Source organism: Abramis brama (genome assembly GCF_963993115.1).
Source record: "Abramis brama genome assembly, chromosome: 20".
In the NCBI taxonomy this organism is placed as follows: Eukaryota; Metazoa; Chordata; class Actinopteri; order Cypriniformes; family Leuciscidae; genus Abramis; species Abramis brama.
The window spans coordinates 32,154,826-32,176,477 of record NC_139982.1 but is presented as its reverse complement, the minus strand read 5'-3'; the positions used below and the strand labels follow the sequence as shown (position 1 = coordinate 32,176,477).

The 21,652-nt window shown below is 37.5% G+C and overlaps 1 protein-coding gene across 2 annotated transcripts; it reads left to right on the top strand.

The window, feature by feature from the left end:
• The first annotated feature begins 1,456 nt into the window (after positions 1–1,456).
• On the top strand, positions 1,457–19,679 carry rfx7b (regulatory factor X7b). 2 transcript variants are annotated; one of them, XM_084094425.1, is made up of 11 exons: positions 1,715–1,848; positions 1,948–2,091; positions 3,660–3,693; positions 8,530–8,615; positions 9,302–9,340; positions 9,485–9,607; positions 9,696–9,812; positions 10,427–10,511; positions 11,275–11,482; positions 12,278–12,573; positions 13,525–19,679. In XM_084094425.1, exons 2-11 carry the CDS (start codon positions 2,027–2,029, stop codon positions 17,008–17,010), a joined length of 4,539 nt encoding a protein of 1,512 aa, XP_083950551.1. In that variant the 5' UTR covers positions 1,715–1,848; positions 1,948–2,026; the 3' UTR covers positions 17,011–19,679. The 2 variants fall into 2 exon arrangements, with proteins under 2 accessions (XP_083950550.1, XP_083950551.1); XM_084094424.1 differs by lacking the exon at positions 1,948–2,091 and having other exon boundaries at positions 1,457–1,848.
• The last annotated feature ends 1,973 nt before the right edge of the window (positions 19,680–21,652 follow it).

Here is a 21,652-nt window from a genome sequence, read left to right as displayed (position 1 = left end):
AGAGGGCCAGTGTAGAGTTATTGACAGCAGAGGGCAGTATAGAGATGTATAGAGGGCCAGTGTAGAGTTATTTACAGCAGAGGGCAATATAGAGATGTATAGAGGGCCAGTGTAGAGTTATTTACAGCAGAGGGCAGTATAGAGATGTATAAAGGGCCAGTGTAGGGTTATTGACGGTAGAGGGCAGTATAGAGATGTATAGAGGGCCAGTGTAGAGTTATTGACAGCAGAGGGCAGTATAGACATGTATAGAGGGCCAGTGTAGAGTTATTGACAGAAGAGGGCAGTATAGAGATGTATAGAGGGCCAGTGTAGAGTTATTGACAGCAGAGGGCAGTATAGACATGTATAGAGGGCCAGTGTAGAGTTATTGACAGCAGAGGGGAGTATAGAGATGTATAGAGGGCCAGTGTAGAGTTATTGACAGCAGAGGGCAGTATAGAGATGTATAGAGGGCCAGTGTAGAGTTATTGACAGCAGAGGGCAGTATAGACATGTATAGAGGGCCAGTGTAGAGTTATTGACAGCAGAGGGCAGTATAGAGATGTATAGAGGGCCAGTGTAGAGTTATTGACAGCAGAGGGCAGTATAGAGATGTATAGAGGGCCAGTGTAGAGTTATTGACAGAAGAGGGCAGTGTAGAATTATTTTAGTGTTCACAGATTCAATATTGGAATAACTTTATTGGCATGTTTAAATGAGTTACATTGTCAAACATTCATAAATTTATAATTGATCACATGCACTGAAATCATATATTACAATATATATATATATTCTGTGCAGTGACAACAGAAATCCATGATCCATGATTTTCAGCTTTTACTGATCTAGATGCTATAGAATTATATTATTTTCAAATAAAGCTAATTGATATGCCATGGTATTATTAACATGTTTTGGGCACATAGTAGGCGGCTACTATGGTAGTAAGTAATCACTTGTTTCAAAAGTAACCTAAACTCTTTTTTACATTTCTGGAATAATAAAACACATTTTATCTTTATATATGAATAGAAGGGAGAATTAGTTCACTTTTTAGGACAATTTCCAGCAAAAGTGTAGCTAGGTTACACACGCGAGCGCGCACACGCCTCATTTTAATAAAGATTTTATGAAGCTGTTTTCCTCCCAATGTTGGTTATTTTCAGCTTTTAGTGATCTACACAAATATATACTATATAATTATATTATTTTCAAATAAAGATAGTTGATAAACAATGGTATAAACATGTTTTGGGCACATATGATAGTACTATGGTAGTAACTATGGTACTAACTATGGTAGTAATCACTTTTTTTTTTGGAAGTAACCTAAACTCTTTTTTACATGTTTAGAATAATAAAACACGTTATCTTTATATATGAACAGAAGGGTGTTCACTTTTGAGTGCCATTTCCAGCATGAGTGTAGCTAGGTTACACACGCGAGCGCGCACACGCCTGTACGCCCGTGCGCATGCGCAGTCCCCGTTTCAGCTCGGTCAGTTGCTGCTGCTGCTGTTTCTCTCGGAGAATCTCCGTGTTTTTCCGCCTCGTTCTCGCCCGCCGCGGTGTATGCGTCCGAATCCGACAACCGAGCCCGTGCTGCTCGGTCCAGACTCCCGGTAACGGCTCGTCTCACCTCGGCTCCGGGCGTTATGCGCTCAAATGAGGCCTACATGCTGAATCTGTCCTCCTCTTCCTCCTGCTCCTCCTCCTCCTCCTCTTCCCCCTCCCATGCATGAAGCTCACCGTGATGGCTGATGATCAACAACAACAGCCCGGTGTTCCCGGTGTTCCCGGACCGTCCCTGCAGAGCCTCGAGGCCACGGCACTGCAGTACAACAAGATCAAGAACTCCATTTGGTGAGAGATCCGATCTCGCAAACATTGCTTGCATCTGATGGCTGGCACTTGTAACGGGATGTCTGATTCCATTGCATGTTATGTTTTGATTGTTTACAGCCTTATTTCAACTGGACAGTGGGCCTACATATGATTTCGTTGCATGCAATATCTGCTTTCAGATGCATGATTTCATTGCATGATGTCTGATTTGATCTCATTGATTATCTCGTCATTGCACTGGACGTCAGATGTCATTGCACGGTATATCTCATTTCAGATTCAAGTTATATCTAAATTCCGTGCATGGGAATGTCTGATTTCAATCCATGGGTAGGGTGATTTTGTTGCATGGGATTATGTCTGATTTCAGTTTCTTGCATATGATGTCTGATTTCATTGCATGGACTTTATGATGTCATTGCATAGAATGACTGATTTAATTTCATATGGCATATCTGGTTTTTAAATGCATGTAATATAAGATTTCAGTGCATGTGATTGTCTGGTTTCTAATTTCATTTGCATGTCTGTTTTCAGTTGCAATGGATGTATGATTTCATAGTATGGGGATGAAGTCTTGAGTTGTATCTGATTGACTTAGGCTACTTATGCCATTGCATCGGATGTCAATCGGACTTCATTTTCAAGTAATATCTGATTTTAGTGCATGGGAATGTCTGATAATGCATTGTGGCGTGGAACATATGATTTCAGTGCATGTGATTATTAATATTTCTAAATGCATTGCATTGGATGTATGATTTCATTGACTTGGATAGAATTTATCCAAGCATGCTGATTTTATTGCGTGGACTTTCTGATGTCATATCTGGTTTCAAATTGCATTTTATGTAATTATGTCTTATTTCTAATTTCATTGCATTTTGATATCTGATTTCAGTTGCAATGGATGTATGATTTCATTGCATTCTGATTTTTATCTTGATTTTCTTCAATGCATGTCATTGCATTGGATGTCAGATTTCTTTGCATAACACATCTGATTTAAAATGCAAGTAATATATAATTTAATGCATGGGGATATCTGATATCATTTAATGGATTGTATGATTTTGTTGCATTTGATATATGATTTCAGTGCCTGTAAATATGTCTGATTTCTGATTTCATTCTTTGGATATGATTTTGTCTGATTTTATTGCAAGGGCTTTCTGTTGACACCTTGTCATTGTGTAGGATGTCTGATTTTATTGCATGGCATATCTGATTTCAAATTCTAATATATGATCTCAGAGCATGGGACTCAATCAGACGTCCCATTCAACTGAAATCAGACTTTCCATGCAGTGATATCAGATAATCCATGCAATGCAACTAGACATCATCCACATGCAACGACATTAGAAAACCCATTAGACAAAATCAGACTCCATCCCCATGCAATGAAATCATATATTATAGGCATTTGAAATTGCATTTTGCAACAAGCATCCTTTGCATTGAGATCCCATGCAGTGACATCAGAAAATCCCCATGCAAAATCATACATCCATTGCAACTAAAATCAGACATCCATGATTATTAACCTAAGATGTCCACAAAAGCTTATTTTCTCCAGAACCAACAAACCCGTTCGTTTATGTGTAGTAGAAAATGCACATGCCCTGACTCGACCTTTGACACTGTCATTAATAATGAAAGAAAAGTCCCGCTCTTTCTACGAATTCTTTTATCTTAAATGAAACCACCTCCAACAAATGCCCTGCCTGTTATCTGGAACTCAACAGCATGTCTTGTGTTCACTGTGTTTATACTTTTTTTAATCAAGCATAACCGCACTAACAATCCTTGTTTTTCTTGTTTTGCAGCAAATCTGTACAATCAAAAGTGGAGAGTATATTGGTAAGTCTCTCATGTCATTACTTATGAACATTCAGTGTTGTCAGACAGATATTTTGGACTCTAAATTCATATTCTGCATGAGCTGTGTTCGAAGGTGTTGTTTATAATGCAGATGCATTCTGTATTAATGCAGTAAGTTGCAATGTTGTTTGACAAGCGTAAAGCGCTACAGTTAATAAACTATTATTTGGCAGAAGAATAAATATTTTTTAAATATTATTTATAAATGTAACAATTTATTGAATATTGATGTCTTATCCTATTACTGTTGCCACTGTTTATAAAGATAATTGGCATTTTTTGAAAGTAATATTGGGTAAATATTGCATTAAAAATGGATAGAAATGGCTTTCTTTAATGTCATTTTTTTAAAAAGACTTTGGGGAAAATTTTACATTTCCTATCAAAATGAAAGTGAAAGAGCTTATATAATTGCTCTAGTTTTATATTGTTATAAGAAAATATCGTTAGATTATTGTATATAATTTTCTTTAAATGCATTCGGGTCCAATTTGACCCAGAGGAGGTCATTTCAGGATCATGGTAAAAACATGGTAACATTCAAAACTTTAAAAAGTTTGCACATTCACTCATTAATGAGAAGTTACTTATCAGATTTAATATGGTTTAAGTTGAAAAATATTAAATTATGACTCTCAGACCCGAGAATGCAATGGGAATGTATAGTTTTGTTTAATGCATTACAAGGTTAATTTCTACTACTTCTACGTCTTTGAGCAGAATTTATGTAAATGAGCTTCTTGTCAGTGCATCAAGTGATAATGCTTTACAACTCAAGTACCACACATTTTGCAGATGAATAGTTTTCTACACCACATTTGTTTGTTGTTAAGTAGCCTAGGCTTTTTTTAGTTTGCTGAGAACTATCTTTTATGCGAGTTAGGCAAACTAGACAGAAATATCCACAACTTTCAACCGATAATGTTCAAGACAAAGCTGACAAAAATGAAAGTCAAAAGTCAGTCCTTGCAGGCTTTTCTATTTTATGTTAATTATTGCTTTTGTATATATATAAACGTGTGTCATGACTCCAGTAACAAACAGTTGTAGTCATGGAGGCTGTTACCAGGAAGATGAAAACACATCAAAGCATTTAAAGCAAGCCAAACTACCTTAAACAAATAATGTGTTATAGTAGTTTCATTTGCTATTTTTAGCTCACTTTTGAGTAATATGCCACAATTTATAATGAAATAGAATAGAATTGAATGGAATAGAATACTATAGAATGTTTATTGTCATGAGGCTGGGCTGGTGGAAATTGTTCTAAGTACAGCTGTATGTTCACAGCTTTTCAACAGTGTGCAAATGTACAAGTACAGTAAAGTAATAAGCTTCTAAAGCTTCAGTATGAATGATTCTTTCACCAGGTAATGTAGTTAATTAGTGTGACTGTGGCTGTTTGTGGAAGCAATGCTGTAATGTGTGGTGCATTATTTTAAAATGTGTAACAGGTTTGTGTTTATCTGTATGTTACAAACAAGGCTTATCCAGTCAGAATTTAGAGTTGAATCTGTCTGTTTCTAATCAGAATTTAAAGTTGAATCTATATGATTCCTATCAGAATTTAGAGTTGAATCTGTCTGTTTCCAATCAGAATTTAAAGTTGAATCTGTCTACTTCAGAATTTAGAGTTGAATCTGTTTCCAATCAGAATTTAGTTGAATCTGATTCCTATCAGAATTTAGAGTTGAATCTGTTTTAAATCAGAATTTAAAGTTGAATCTTTCTGATTCCTATGGGAAATTCGAGTTGAATCTGCTTCCAATCAGAATTTAGAGTTGAATCAATCTGTTTCTAATCAAAATTTAGAGTTGAATCGGATTCCTATCAAAATTTAGAGTTGAATCTGATTCCTATAAGAATTTAGGGTTGAATCTGTCTGTTTCTGATCAGAATTTAGAGTTGAATCTGTCTGTTTCCAATCAGAATTTAGAGTTGAATCTGTCTTTTTCCAATCAGAATTTAGAGTTGAATCTGTCTGTTTCCAATCAGAATTTAGAGTTGAATCTGTCTTTTTCCAATCAGAATTTAGAGTTGAACCTGTCTGTTTCCAATCAGAATTTAGAGTTGAATCTGTATGTTTCCAATCAGAATTTAGAGTTGAATCTGATTCCTATCAGAATTTAGAGTTGAATCTGTTTCAAATCAGAATTTAGAGTTTAATCTGTTTCAAATCAGAATTTAGAGTTTAATCTGATTCAAATCAGAATTTAGAGTTTAATCTGTTTCAAATCAGAATTTAGAGTTTAATCTGATTCAAATCAGAATTTAGAGTTTAATCTGTTTCAAATCAGAATTTAGAGTTTAATCTGATTCAAATCAGAATTTAGAGTTTAATCTGTCTGTTTCCGATCAGAATTTAGAGTTTAACCTGTCTGTTTCCAATCAGAATTTAAAGTTGAATCTGTCTGTTTCCGATCAGAATTTAGAGTTTAACCTGTCTGTTTCCAATCAGAATTTAGAGTTTAACCTGTCTGTTTCCAATCAGAATTTAGAGTTGAATCTGTCTGTTTCCGATCAGAATTTAGAGTTTAATCTGTCTGTTTCCAATCAGAATTTAGAGTTGAATCTGTCTGTTTCCAATCAGAATTTAAAGTTGAATCTGTCTGTTTCCGATCAGAATTTAGAGTTTAACCTGTCTGTTTCCAATCAGAATTTAGAGTTTAACCTGTCTGTTTCCAATCAGAATTTAAAGTTGAATCTGTCTGATTCCAATCAGAATTTAAAGTTTAACCTGTCTGTTTCCAATCAGAATTTAGAGTTGAATCTGTCTGTTTCCAATCAGAATTTAAAGTTGAATCTGTCTGATTCCTGTCAGAAATTTGAGTTGAATCTGTTTCCAATCAGAATTTAGAGTTGACTCTGATTCCTATCAGAATTTAGAGTTGAATCTGATTCCTATCAGAATTTAGAGTTGAATCTGTTTCAAATCAGAATTCAGAGTTGAATCTTTTTGTTTTCGATCAGAATTTAGAGTTGAATCTGTCTGTTTCCGATCAGAATTTAGAGTTGAATCTGTTTGTTTCCGATCAGAATTTAGAGTTGAATCTGATTCCTATCATAATTTAGAGTTGAATGTTTCAAATCATAATTTAGAGTTGAATGTTTCAAATCATAATTTAGAGTTGAATCAGTCTGTTTCCGATCAGAATTTAGAGTTGAATCTGTCTTTCCAATCAGAATTTAGAGTTGAATCTGATTCCTATCATAATTTAGAGTTGAATATGTTTCAAATCAGAATTTAGAGTTGAATCAGTCTGTTTCCGATCAGAATTTAGTTGAATCTGTCTGTTTCTAATCAGAATTTAGAGTTGAATCTGATTCCTATCAAGAGCATAAAGTTTTATTACTCAGTGATTGGCCAGTATCACCTGTTGCTGCTGTACAGCCAATCAGAGGCAAGATAACTACTTCATACAGATGTCATACTGTTCAGTAGCCAGAATCAACGTAATAAAACCTTTAAAGACTCAGCTTCCATGTTCAGATAGAATAAGCCTGCATGTTTGTTTTATACAATACCTCAATATGTGACCCTGGACCACAAAACCAGTCGCACTGGGATATTTGTGGCAATAGCCAACAATACATTGTATGGGTCAAAATTATAGATTTTTCTTTTATGCCAAAAATCATTAGGATATTAAGTAAAGATCATGTTCCATGAAGATATTTTGTAAATTTCCTACCGTAAATATATTTTTGTGAGTGGACGCAGCAAAATTGCAAACATACATTGACAACTTTAAAGGCGATTTTCTCAATGTTTAGAATTTTTTATTTAAAAAAAAAATAAAAATACCCCCTCAGATTCCAGATTTTCAAATAGTTGTATCTCGGCCAAATACTGTCATATTATAACAAATATGGATACATAAATGGAAAGCTTATCTATTCAGCTTTCATGTGATGTATAAATCTCAATTTGAAAAAAATTGACCCATGTGACTGGTTTTGTGGTCCAGGGTCACACATATCAGCCCTAGCATTGAATAGATGGATTTATAACGGCTACCTGGTGCATTTAGGAAATAACAGCGAATTGTCTTTTATTTTTTTATTTACTGCTCATTGGCTGTCAAGCCTCACCCCATTCATGAGTGCCGGTTTCCCCTAGCAACAAAGAGGCAAATAGAATAGGAAGAGGTGAGAGGAATTCATTCTCACCAGCCAATTGAAAGCGAGGTGGGAGGAGCCTGTGCTGAAACGAAGTGTGTGTCAGCATTGACATGCATGTTTACTGACAAGGTTTACATGGCAACTGGCTAAAAGCTGAGCAGGACTGCAGGTTTGCTGGTCATATGCGCAGACACACTCCAGTATTGTGTGTCTGTCGGACTCGAGGGGACCTGCTTTTCCCCTTTGAATACGCCAACCCTGCGCAAATGAATGCAGGAGAAAACAGTGATGTCATGGACTGCGAAGTCTTGCAGGGGCCGAAATAAATGTTTGGCTACTGGATATCTTGTGTAATCTATATTGAAACCATTATGGCCTTGATCAACCTTCGAGTGATCAACCTTTAAGTGTCAAAGAATTGCTAAAATGAGCAAAATCACATAATCAAATATAATAAATCAGTTTTTCTATAAAATGCTTGGTGTGAAAGACTACAGATTTCACACCCAAATACCAAATGAACTGACAGTTTAAGTTGTTTAAGTTAATTATTTTTTAGGTTAGTCATAGAATTTCGCTGATTTTAACACTTTTATTCCATTTAATGACTGTGAACATGCTTGTTAGTTTGTTTTTAGAGTAAAAATAATATGAAACTTGTCTGAAATGCCCTTGTGTTCTTCATTTACGCAGCAAGATGTTGAGAAGTTTACAGATATCGAAAAGCTCTACCTCTACCTTAAGTTGCCTTCTGGTCCCAGTAGTGGCAATGACAAAAGGTACATGTTATTTTTAATCTATTTATTCCTTTCCATATCCCCCTCCCTTCCTTTTATGATTTGAACACCTCAAAAACCATTTGTGATCTTTGTGCTTTGCAATATCAAATACACTCATAGCATATAGTATGTCTGATGTTTATTATTCACTCATTCAGTGAAACATGCATATCTAGTGAGATGCATTGATGTAACAAAATCAAGAAGTGTACAAGTATCATTTTTTGGTAACACTTTACAATAAGGTTCATTAGTTAATATATTAACTAACATGAACTATCAATGAGCAATACATTTGTTACAGTATTTATTAATCTTTGTTAGTTCACAGTGCATTAACTAATGCTAACAAACACAACCTTTGATTTTGATAACGTATTAGTAAATGTTGAAATTAATAGATACTAAGATTAATAAATGCTGTAGAAGTATTACTCATTCTTAGTTTGTTAACTAATGAACCTCAGTGTAAAGTGTTATCCATTTTTCTTTGTAAGATTGCCTATTTTTTGCATTTGTTCTTTTGCATCATGCTGTATTGAATCATATGAGCTAATCATTTCACCATTTAAATAGATTTTGTGTCAATTATGACATTGCAATACCAAGCTTCCTGTGTTTTATCATTTGTTTCCCCTTATCTGTCCATCATGTCAACCCCTCTTTCCCAACATGATGTCCAATAGAACTGAAAATCAGAGGGGCTCTGCAAGTCCTGCACTATGGTACTACAACTTTAACTATATCACAGGGAAAAAACATTCTTGTAACGTGATATATTATACAGGAGCAACAAATGTACACACATATATTTCTGCAACTACAGCATCACTGTTTCAAGCCTCCCTTTCCCTGTGTTTTCCCCGTAGTGACCAGAATTCAATGTCGTCCAGTCGGACTCAACAAACATACGCGTTCAACTGGATCCGAAATCACTTAGAAGAGCATCCGGAAACCTCACTGCCAAAACAAGAGGTGTACGACGAATACAAGTGAGTGCGCTTTAATGCAGTAACGGACAGGATTTGTTTGCTTGTACTCATCGGATTCTCATGCTGTTTTTTGTTGTTGTTTTTTTAGGAGTTATTGCGACAATCTGGGTTACCATCCTTTAAGTGCAGCTGATTTCGGGAAGATCATGAAAAATGTTTTTCCGAACATGAAGGCACGTCGTTTGGGCATGAGGGGGAAATCAAAATATCCTTTTCTGTGGAAATCTGAGATGTCACATACAGTACACCTAACGCAATCTTTTGAAACAAACTAAATGCATAGATCATATGTGACCCTGGACCAAAAACCAGTCACATGGGTAATTTTTTTTAAATTGAGATCTATACATCATCTGAAAGCTGAATAAATAAGCTTTATTGAATAAGCTTTATTAAATAAGCCATTGAATAAGCTTTATTAAATAAGCCATTGGTGTATGATTTGTTAGGATAGGACAATATTTGTCCGAGATACAACTATTGAAAATCTGGAATCTGAGGGTGCAAAAAAATCTAAACATTGAGAAAATCTCCTTTAAAGTTGTCCATTTATGTTCACGATTGTGCTGCATTCACTCACAAAAATATATGTTTTATATATTTACGGTAGGAAATTTACAAAATATCTTCATGGAACATGATCTTTACTTAATATCCTAATGATTTTTGGCATAAAAGAAAAGTGATAATTTTGACCCTTACAATGTATTGTTGGCTATTGCTACACATATCTCCGTGCGACTCGTGACTGGTTTTGTGGTCCAGGGTCACATATGTGAGAAGTCATGAGAGTTGTTGTGAACCTTTACGATGGATCACGTACTGCTACAGTGGTCTGAGGAAAAAAGCATTTGTGCACATGCCGTCACTCCCAAACCTGGACTTACACAAATCAGGAGATGGGGTGAGTGTCCTGTTCTATAATAATATTAGGATGATTTCTGGAGGATCAAAGAGTAATGATAATGAAAATTCAGCTTTGCATCAGAAATAAATTACATTTGAACAGAAATTGTATTGATATTTCACAATATTACTAGGGATGCACAGATATGAAAATTTTGGCCGATATCGATAACCGATAATTCTTTATATTTGAAAGCCGATAACCGATATAATGGCCGATAAATCGAAATCCAAATTTTTATATCATTTTTGGGAGCCTGATTACAAAAAAAAGTCTCATCATTAAAAGCCACGTCTCAAACACACAATTATTATGTTCTCATTATAATGTTATGTAGCCGATATGACAGACTCGCGCTGCACATGTTGCACTGAACCGTATTTTCCTTTATTGAAGTGATTCCAATTATATTTCAAGCAATTCAAAACCATCATGTTGAACAGTGCGCATCTGAAGCGTCAGCTGAAGGACATAATCCATTATTAATCAGCTTTAATATATCAACCAAATTTTCTTATCAGGCCGATAACGATAACACCAAAAATGATCATATATCGCCCGATACCGATATTGTGGCCGATATTTCGTGCATCCCTAAATATTACTATTACTCTTTTTTTTTTTATTATTATTATTATTATTTTTTTATGCAGCTTCGGCATTTGAGACTTATAAACATTTCACACTTTTGACCAGTCATGTAATATTTTCACCAGTCATAACTGATAAGCAATCCCCTCTTATCTGTCTGCTGCTTTAGTGTGAGTTGTTGGAGTCGACCGGTCAGTCTCCCAGTGCCGAGGACGAGATGCGTTCTGCTGCCTGTGGTCTGGTCTGCGAATGGGCTCAGAAGGTTTTGAGTCGCCAGTTTGACAGTGTGGAAGAACTGGCACGCTTTCTTCTTAACAGTCACTATATAGGCACTAAGTCCATGGCAGCTCTTACTGTTATGACTGGAACCCCAACAGGCAAGACACAAAAATTACCTCACTTACAAACTTGCATGATTAAACTTATCATTGTTTTTTATTTTAACTCTTTTTTATTGATGCTTTTCAATCAGAGAGTTACAAACAGAAAGACAATACAGTATTTGTTTCAACATATTAACCAAGAAATCCAGCTGAAATTAAACAAAAGCATTCCTTGCTCTCAGAGCCAGTTACACAAAAAAAGAGGGAAAAAAGGGGAAAAAAGAAAAGGATTATAAATGCAAGTCAAGTCACCTTCATTTATACAGCGCTTTTAAGAATATGGATTGTTTCAAAGCAGCTTTACAGTGATTATAGGAAATTACCGTAACAGATTGTTTAGACTTTACAACAGCTCTAGGATAAAGTTATTGTCCAGCTAAAGTTAGTTTTGATTGATTGATTCACTTCCATTGCAAAGATCATTAGTTATTAACTTAGGGGCCGCTAACACGACACCGTTCTAACAGGAAAGCCCTTCGCATGCGCCAAAACATACTAGTATATTACAAAGCAATATCAGTAAAATAATATTAAATTAAAATATATATGTGTATTACATAAATGCATACAGTGTGGCAGCAATATAGACAAAATACAGCAAAAATTAAAACCTTACTAAGAGAGAGAAAAAACAACAACAAAACTTGTACCTTTTTAAACACAGAAAAAAACAAATACAATTTATTTCTCTTTTTCATGTACTCTGTTTCTTAATCAATCAGGGGTGAGAGAGAGGACAAGAAAATATATCATTGTTTTTAACTTAAACCTATTTCCTAAAAATGCCAGGTATGAAAACCCCTACGTCTGCGTTTGTGCCAACCGGTGAAGCCAACTCATTCCTTCCCCAAGTGAAGACCCTCCCTTCGCCTTCTGTAGACGCCAAACAGCAGCTTCAGCGTAAGATCCAGAAGAAGCAGCAGGAGCAGAAGCTCACCTCTCCTTTGCCCACCGATGCCCAGGTGAGAAGGGCCGAGGCGGGCACACCTGTCCCTGGGTCCAGCCTGACCTCTGGAAGTCCTGCATTACTGTCCCCTCAACCAACCATTGGCATTGTGGTTGCTGCTGTTCAAAGTCCTATCACAGTAAGGAGATTTTGGTTGCTAACGGGTTGGGGTGTGACGAGACACTTATTTTAGAAGACGAGGCACGAGATTGGGTTCACAAGACGAGATTTTTGCACAATATTTTATAGAAATCCTCAATGACAAAATTCATGATTGGAAAAATAGTCGGCAGGTGCATTTTTGAAATGTTTTAGCTAATAATCTTGTAATAAATATCATTTCAGTTCTACTTTCTGAGTATGAATTATCAGTAACACGTTACAATAAGGTTCATTAGTTAATATTAGTTTATGAACTAACAATGAGCAATACATTTGTTACAGCATTTATTAATCTTTGTTAATGTTAGTTAGTAAAAATACAGCTGTTCATGTTATTTCACAGTGCATTAACTAATGTTAACAAACACAACCTTTGATTTTAATAACATATTAGTAAATGTTGAAATTAATATTAACTAAGATTAATAAATGCTGAAGAAGGTTTGTTCATTCTTAGTTCATGTTAACTAATGTAGTTAACTAATGAACCTTATTATTAAGTGTTACCGAATTAACATATGCATTGAAAGACAACAATATGCAAGCACTGTAAAAGGTTTTGCCACAAACTCAACTGACTTGCTTTTCTCCTGTATGATTTTTAAGTCTCTTCAGACCTTACTGTACATGATTTATGAGCTTCCAGAAGTTCTGATTGAGGCTGTGTGTGACCTCCTAATTGAACTACTTTCCACAAATTGAACATAGAAATAAAAACATTACAATGATTTTTATATTTCGAAAAACTGCAAAACAACTGTGGAGGGTATGCCGCGGTGGGCACTGTAATGTAATGTGAATGTAGCAGTGGCATATTCTACGCTAATTTCACCCTCTCACAAGATCTTGTCACACCCCTACTAACAGGGTATGGATGACTTGATATTTCTGAATGGACAATTGCTTCAACTATTTTTTTGTTTTGCAGGTTCAGAGAAGCAGGCAACTAATGACCTCTCCAAGTCCTGTTGGGACAGCAGAGGGAAAAGTTGTACCGGTTAACTTCCAGGTCGTGACACAATCTCTTAAGCAGTCTCCAAAAACACCCCAGAATATCTCTGCCAGCCCAGTTGGTGACCGGTTGGCCAGACACCGATATGCCCAGATCTTACCTAAACCTTCCGCCACAAGCGCCATTGCACTTCGCTCACCCCAAACGCTCCTCATCACCAACAGCCCCATCAAGACAGTGATGCCCACGCCTCATGTTAGCTCTGTAAATGTGGTCAAGATGACTGCAATATCGCTAGCGCCCAACAGTAGCAGTAATAGTAGTACTCCTACCCCGTTGCGACCTGCGTCAGCAGGCATCAGTAGCACAGCTTCCCAGGAAGAATTTAACCAAACCCAGCAAGCTCATAACGGGGCGTCTGCCATCTCTCTTCAGTCATCTGGATTTGGGAAACCTGGACGTCCTTCTATAACCCCAACCCCGTTAGCGTCCACCATTACCAATGAGGTGAAAGTGACATTCGAAGCTGTGAATGACAGTAACTCAGCTATTTCTGTTGATAAACAAAGCACTGCGTCAGGAGCAAGTACAGGACAAAAGAACGAAAGAGCCACTAAATACCGGGCTTCCAGTGAACCCTCTCTGCTTATTAAGGCGTCCCCTGTGCCTGAGAGAGTTATAAGGGCCAAGAGTGACTCTACAACCCCTTCAAGTACAATTATGGAGGCTCTTGCCCCAAGCAGCAATAACAATAGCAATGATCAACCAGAAAGTACTTTGTATTTAACTGTTACCAGCCAGAATGTAGACGCCGAATTGTCATCCATTTGTGCGGTGGCAACTGCAAGCACTTCTTCTAAAGATGCTGGTCTCTGTCTAAAAAGCCCTCGAAAACGCTCTGCATCTGTTTTGGAAACCCATACAATCCCAGTTAAAAGAGTATTTGTTTCCCAGCAACCTTTGGATGTTAACAGCAATGCCAGGCCTGGTCTTGTAATATCAGCTAAGAAGATCCAGAGACCTGGAACCCCAGCAAGACCAGAGAGTGCTCCATGCAAAGTTACGCTAAAACACAGTAGCTCTTTTCCAACTCAAATCTTGGCTCTTTCCGACACTCCCATTGGAATCTCTCGGACTGTTAATCCTCAAATCGAGAATGAAGTTGCTGATATCAGCCTGAATGAAACCGCTTCTGGTAATAGCACAGCTTTATTGCAACAAATCCCAAGTCACCACCAAATCAGCAGTGTTGTTTCTCAGGAGGTATCCGCTGTAAGTGAGCTCAAGAGCTCGCTGCAAGACTTCTCGCAACAGATGCAAGCAGAACACAAGCAGAATGCAGCTAATCCGTTACCGTTGATGGCAACTGAGACCTCCAGTCAGCTCTCTCTTCAGCAGGACATTGTTGATTTTGCAGGAGCCCAAGCTAGCATTGACTATTTCCCATTCAATGATGATGATATGACCCAGGATAGTATCGTAGAAGAGCTTGTACAGATGGAGGAGCAAATGAAGCTAAATAGCAGCTTGCAATCCTACCTAAGTTGTGTTGATATATCCATACAAGGTCAAGCCACAGTTGGACAAGGAACAATCATGTCGCCCCATCAAACAAGTACGCAGTTCTATCATTCTTCCCATAGTAGTGCAACGCCAGTGCACACGCCAACTCCGACGCCTACGCCAACACCAACGCCTACTCCAACTCCTACCTCCGAGATGCTACCAGGGGGGAATAGCATGACCAGAGAAAGCCCTTGTTCCCGAATGGCAACTGTTACCCCAGTTGATAGCATCTTAGGTGGGCGCCATACACCCATTAGCACTCCACTGTCAAACTGCAGCAGCAGTGTTCCTCCAAGTCCCATTGAATGCCGCAATCCCTTTGCATTCACTCCTATCAACTCCAGTATAACTGGTTATCATGATGGTAGTGTTGTGTCCAGCAGTCCAGTGAAGCCCATGCAAAGGCCTATGGCCACCCACCCAGATAAAGCCAAGCTGGAGTGGATAACCAACAGGTACAACAGCACCGCAGGCTCTCCTGTTATCTCAACGAACTCCACCATTGCTATCCTCCCCAGTTACCAGGATCTGGTTGAGGACCATTTCCGTAAACCACATGCCTTTGCCATCCCAGGCCAATCTCTCCAGTCTCAGTCAAGGCATCAGGATGGAAACTTCGGAAGGTTAACAGCCGTTTCTCCAGTGCAACAAGGACAGCAAACCACCCTTAGTAGCAGGCAAGAAAGTTTCGCCGTCCCAGCTCCGTTGGACAATAAAGGGGCCGGAAGCACATCCGCATCTGGAACCTTCCGGTGTCGTAGCGTTAGCCCGGCAGTTCGCCAGCGTAACCTCAGTGGCACCACTGCACAAACAGTCACCACTCCAAGGTCTGTTGTTTCTCCCTTTAATTGCCCCCTGACATCTGAGGTCCTTAACATTCTGGCCAACAACCAGTCAGTGGTCAGTGCCAGCACCTTGGCCCAAAGGAGCCAATCAGTGCCGCTAAACATCATGATGCAGTCTGAGCTGCTACCTGTCAGTCACCAGGTGCAGCAAAGCAATAGCGCTAAGATCACAACCGTGCTTCTCAGCAAGATGGACACGGACGGAGACGATGCAGTGCGAGGACTTGGTGTAAATAACCTGCCCTCCAATTACACCGCACGGATGAACTTAACCCAAATCTTGGAGACGACACAGGGCTTCCCTGGAGGCCCCAACCCTCAGAACCAGCAGCTGCCTCTGGACTCAAGCCCTTCGCCATTTGACTTCCAGAAGACGGGTTACCTCATAAGCACGGGAGAGGAACAAGTCGTCTTCTCCAGCGGCGACAGTCAAGCACAATCAGGCTCTGGACTGCAACAACCGGAAGAGCAGCTTGAGCTCCAAGAACCGCAATTGGAGCTGCAAGATCAACACCTACAACTCCAGAATCAACAGCTGCAACTTCCAGATCAGCAATTACCACTCCAGGACCAACCGTTGCAACTCCAGGACCAACAGTTGCAGTTGTCAGACCAACAACAGTTACAAGATGATCCAGATCTCACCCGGCAGCACTTGTTGCCCCAAACCTCTCAGCAGGTCGTGGATCACGAGCAACAAGAGCAACTGGACTTCAACACTACCGTTAAGGATCTCTTAGGGGAGGACAGCCTCAACCCCAGTTCACAACTCGTCGGACAAGTGGCATCTGAACTTAGCGCGGTCGCTTCTGACTTTTCCAGCGATATCCGGTTGACTTCTGACCTTTCTAGTAGCATTAATGACCTGAACACTTTGGACCCCAACTTGCTGTTTGACCCCAGTCAACAGCAGGACCAATATGAAGATGCCACACTGGAAGAACTGAAGAACGATCCTCTGTTTCAGCAGATTTGCAGCGATACTGTGAACTCTGCTGGTTTTGATTGGCTGGAGAATAAAGACCAGCCAACCGTTGAAATGTTGGGATAATATTATTTCCTGTTCCTTTACTGTTGATGTTGCTGTTGTCGTTGTTTATATTTATGGTTTCTGTTCAGCGTTTTGTTTTTTTGTATTGCAACGTTTTGTGTATCCAAAAATGTTGAATGACGTGTCTGTGCAGCAAAAATCTGGATGCTTTGGACTTGTCCAGTGTAAAGTGCCAGCCTGAGGTAAATCTCTTACAGGCATGTGCTTTATCAAATGTTTTTTCTTTTTTTTTTTGGTATTCCTATTGATTTCGTGGATCATTCCAGTCATTTATCCCTATTATTCAGAAGTAATTTATCTTGGATGGTCAAATAATTCATCTGGTTCCAATTGATAATGAAACATCACCTGGTGCACAAGCATATCCTTGATTTAATTCACACTCTTTTATATGTTTCCATCCACTAAAAACAGTGGATATTGAGAACCTGCATGCAATATTCCAAGTGACAAGTCATTGACTTTGGGGAAACACCCTTTCTAGATGGTCATATAAGTATCTTTTACTGTGGCTTTGCGAGATTAGTTGGAGTGTATTCAAATATCGTAAGTACAGCAGAGGTGAAATATCACATCTACATATCGTAAACCAGTCAGTTCAATGAACTGCAAGGTGCTACTTGGTGCTGACTTAAAGAATCGCATTTACTGAATCTCTCATCAGCCGTCATTGGTTTCGTCAAAGTGGTTTTACACATTTTTTGGGGGGGAAAGGTTATTTAAGGCCATACAACTTGTACTGTTAAATCCAAACTGTTGGGGAGGGATGAGATTTGTGCGATATACGTTAAAAAAAAGAAGACTCGTCTGCCTTATTTCCAGAGTCTAAGGCCTTATTCCATCTCATAAAAGGCTTTGATGTTTTGAATTCAAGAACAAACTTGGTGCACTTAAAAAAAACAAAAAGGTGTTGTGTATTAGCGGTGAACATTTCTTGATCGTCTCTTTAGATGGTCGCTAGCCATTTGTAGGTTTCTGCGCCTTTTTTTGCACATCATTTCAGACTGGTAGTGACAATGGTATGGTGATGGCTAGATATTCTTTCCAACTCGAGATCGACAGGAAAACCTGTGTAGTTTCTCCGGCCTTAACTCCATACCAAAGAGAAGCTGTCGAAGAACAAGAGACGTTGCGGTTTCCATCTTCAATTGGCGTCATCCAAAAGGGATCTTGTAGACAATGTTTGTTTTTTTTTGCTTTGTTTTTATCAGATTGCGGGATGAATCTTGTGTAAATTATGTATATGGCGGATGTACAGATAACTATGGTTTGGGGGAGCATGTTGTACAAGTTCACAAAGGCTAAATTTCTAGGCTGTTCAAGTTAGTGCGACATTTGTATAAAATTAAAAAAAAAAGGACATAGTGGTCATTATGAAATTTCCATTTTATCAAGACGCTAACGGTGATGGTTTGTAGGTAGATGAGAGTGCCCTTAAGAAAACTCTGAGGAATCATAAGTCCATAGCCAGCACGATATCTCGCTTGTTACGTTTCTGGCTTTCTGTGATGTGCTAGTAAATGCTGTCTGTTGGATCTGTAGCTTGCTAATGTACCATATTTCTTAGGAGTTTATCGGTTCCTGCATACGCAGATGTGATGTGTAAATGAAAGAGGATGTTATAGCATGGATTTATCGAGAGAAAAAAAAGAAAAAAAAAGAAATTAGATGAGGCTTGAATATAAAGGTGTTCATTTTATCGTGACTATGTTTTGTGCGGAGGCGAATCAAAGGAGCGGACACTGGAAATGGTTTTGAAGTTCATATTATTGCACTAAAAGCTTTTTGTATTGTTTGTTTATTTCTGTCGTTTTAAGGAACAATTGGTGCCCACGCTATTTTTCTTCTAATGACAATAAAAAGCTAAAGGGGAATAACTCATGCTAGAAAATGACAATGAATAAACGCCTTGTGTAGCAATGAGCTCTAATCTCAATGAGATCCGCGTTGTACGACTTCTCGTACCTGAGAAGAAAATATGAAAATACGAGATTTAAAAATGACATTATTAAGCAGTGTGTTTTTAAAAAAGAAAAAATCCAACATGCTTCACCATGTTATAAAATGACTGTATGTGCGCATGTATGTTAAAATATCTATGGTAGTATTTGTCGTGACCACTCTTTTAGCCAATCAGAGCACTGGTATCGTTAACCAGGTCAAGAGGAGACAAAAGTAGTTCTATATGCATTTTATGATGTTTACTAAGTTAAAATAAGTCTGTTTCTGTTCATGAATGTTGTTCTATTGTTATTGTTTCTTATTTGGTTTTTAATATATCCTTTTTATATATATAAAAAAAAACGCCTATGTGAAGAAAGCTGTAAATATTTTTTATGTTCTGGCATTCATCGAGGCACTGATTAATAACCATTTTTTATTTGACAAGTCCGACTCCGGTTCTCTTTTGATACGCAGGGATTGATGCCGCAGTTGGTCCGATGTCTGGTGGGAAAACATGTTCATTCTGTCTGTCCGTTTGGATCTGTAGATTTGAGCCTTCTGATGTGCTTGTTTATCTGCTCTATGTGGACAGTAGCTTGTTAATTTTGCAAAAGCGTTTCAGCGATGTTTTGTTCTTTTCTCTCTCTTTTTTTTTCCAATGGAAAGTACTCACAGGTGAGATTTTTTAAGTGGTTTTAAAAGCCAATAAACATTTTTTTAAACAACACTGTTGTCCTGAGCTGTGTTTGTGCAGTGTTGCTGCTTTGAGCGTAACGCCGCCCTCTGTTGCTTCACATTGACACTGCAGCTAAAAAACACAATAAAAAACACAGGAGATGATGGTCATATCATGCATGACTGCCAGGATCATCCACAACATTCTTCAATATCAAGTATAAAATATCAAATTCCTGTTCATATCATCCTAAACTATTTAATACTCTTCCATCTGATATCAGACATGCACATTAGGTGATTTTAAATGTTAAAACAGAGTTAGCTTTTGTTTGACATTACTTAATTGTTTCTGTGTTTTCCATTATTTTACTATATTTATAAGTATATATATTAGTAAGATTTGTCATGTAAATATATTTTTATATATAATTAAAAAAAAAATAATTGTTAATGTCATTTTACAATTTAAAAATTATAATTATATTTAATAATATAATTTATTAATATAATTATTTATTGTTATTTGTTTATATATATATATAATTAATATATAAAATTATATATATTCATAACTAATATGATTAAATATAATTATATATTATTTAATCTTATATTTTATTTATTTTTTAAATAAAAAAAATATATATATATATTAAAATAAGATTTAATATTAAGATAATATATAACAGCAATTATCATGTAATAATAATATTTAATATTATTCATTAATATATATAATTATATATATATATATAATTAAATAATATATATCTTTGTCATAGAAAACATTATCCTGTAATACAATGAACAAGATCAAAACATTTGTTACTTGAAATAAAATAAACGTTAAATGAAATAAAATATTTAAGAATTTAACCTTATTTTATTTCAGCTATTTCCTGTTGTGACATTTCTCATTTACATTTAATTTAACTTGATGTATTAAAATAATGAACTGAAATAAAATAATAATAATACGATTTACATGCCAAAGTTGAATATCGGCTCCTGACTAATCAAACCGCTGTAATAATGAACGCTCTTCTGCATATTCGATCATATCTGCTTTTGCGGGGAATAGAGGTCATTCTGTCCAAGCCAGAGGTCAAAGGTCAGAGGTTGCTGTAGATGGAGGTTGACCCTGGACGTGGATCTGACCAATGAGAGCGAAGCGTCCGAGTGTTGTGTCCCTTTCCCATGATCCAACGCATATCCACACAATGCTAATGTCTCCGGCCGGATTGATCCTCGTCCTGCTGTCGCTCGCGTCTGTGCTCAAAACACAAGTGCAAATATTATATTTCAGCATAACTTGTCTTCTCTTTCTATGCTGAGAAAGATCAAACCCTGGACTGCGATATGTGATCAATCAGTTCTCTGATCAATAACTGATTAAACTGAGCACACACACACACACGCGCGCTGAGGTCCGCTTTTATCTTCAGACTGATGTCAGAGTGATTGATAATGTATTAAAATCATGTAAATACAGTGATTCAAAACTGTTTTGATTTGTACTGGAAAGCAAGAAAAAAACCTGTGGAAGAACATTTACTGCTGTCAGACGGAGGAGGAAAACTATTCACTTTTTGCAAGTGGCGAGAAACATTGAATTAAATGTGAAATTTTGAAGTACAAACACTGAGAACGTCCTCCAGTGATCTTTTGTTTTATTTACAACTGAGATAAATCTGCAGTCCTGTTGATCTGTAAGCACTAAACGAGTCTGAGCTGAGCCTGTCCTCTGTGTGTGTGTGTGTGTGTGTGTGTGTGCGCGTGTGTGTGAACAGAAAGCGAGTGTGTGTCAAACACTGATGTTTCTCTGGTCTCTATTGTCCAGCAGGGTGAGAGATCAGCTCTCTGATCAATACCTCCATTCACTGCACACACACACACACACACACACACTCACACACACACACACACACACACACACACACACACACTCACACACACACACACACACACACACACACACACACACACACACACACACACTCACTTACTCACTCACTCTCAC

What these genes read in the sequence shown, in the direction of transcription:
- rfx7b (XM_084094424.1), top strand. Translation starts at nt 1,724, where the DNA reads ATGAAGCTCACCGTGATGGCTGATGATCAACAACAACAGCCCGGTGTT. An exon ending in AGTAGTGGCAATGACAAAAG is followed by an intron (nt 8,616 to 9,301) that starts GTACATGTTATT and finishes GATGTCCAATAG; the next exon opens with AACTGAAAATCAGAGGGGCT. An exon ending in GGCATGAGGGGGAAATCAAA is followed by an intron (nt 9,813 to 10,426) that starts ATATCCTTTTCT and finishes ACGATGGATCAC; the next exon opens with GTACTGCTACAGTGGTCTGA.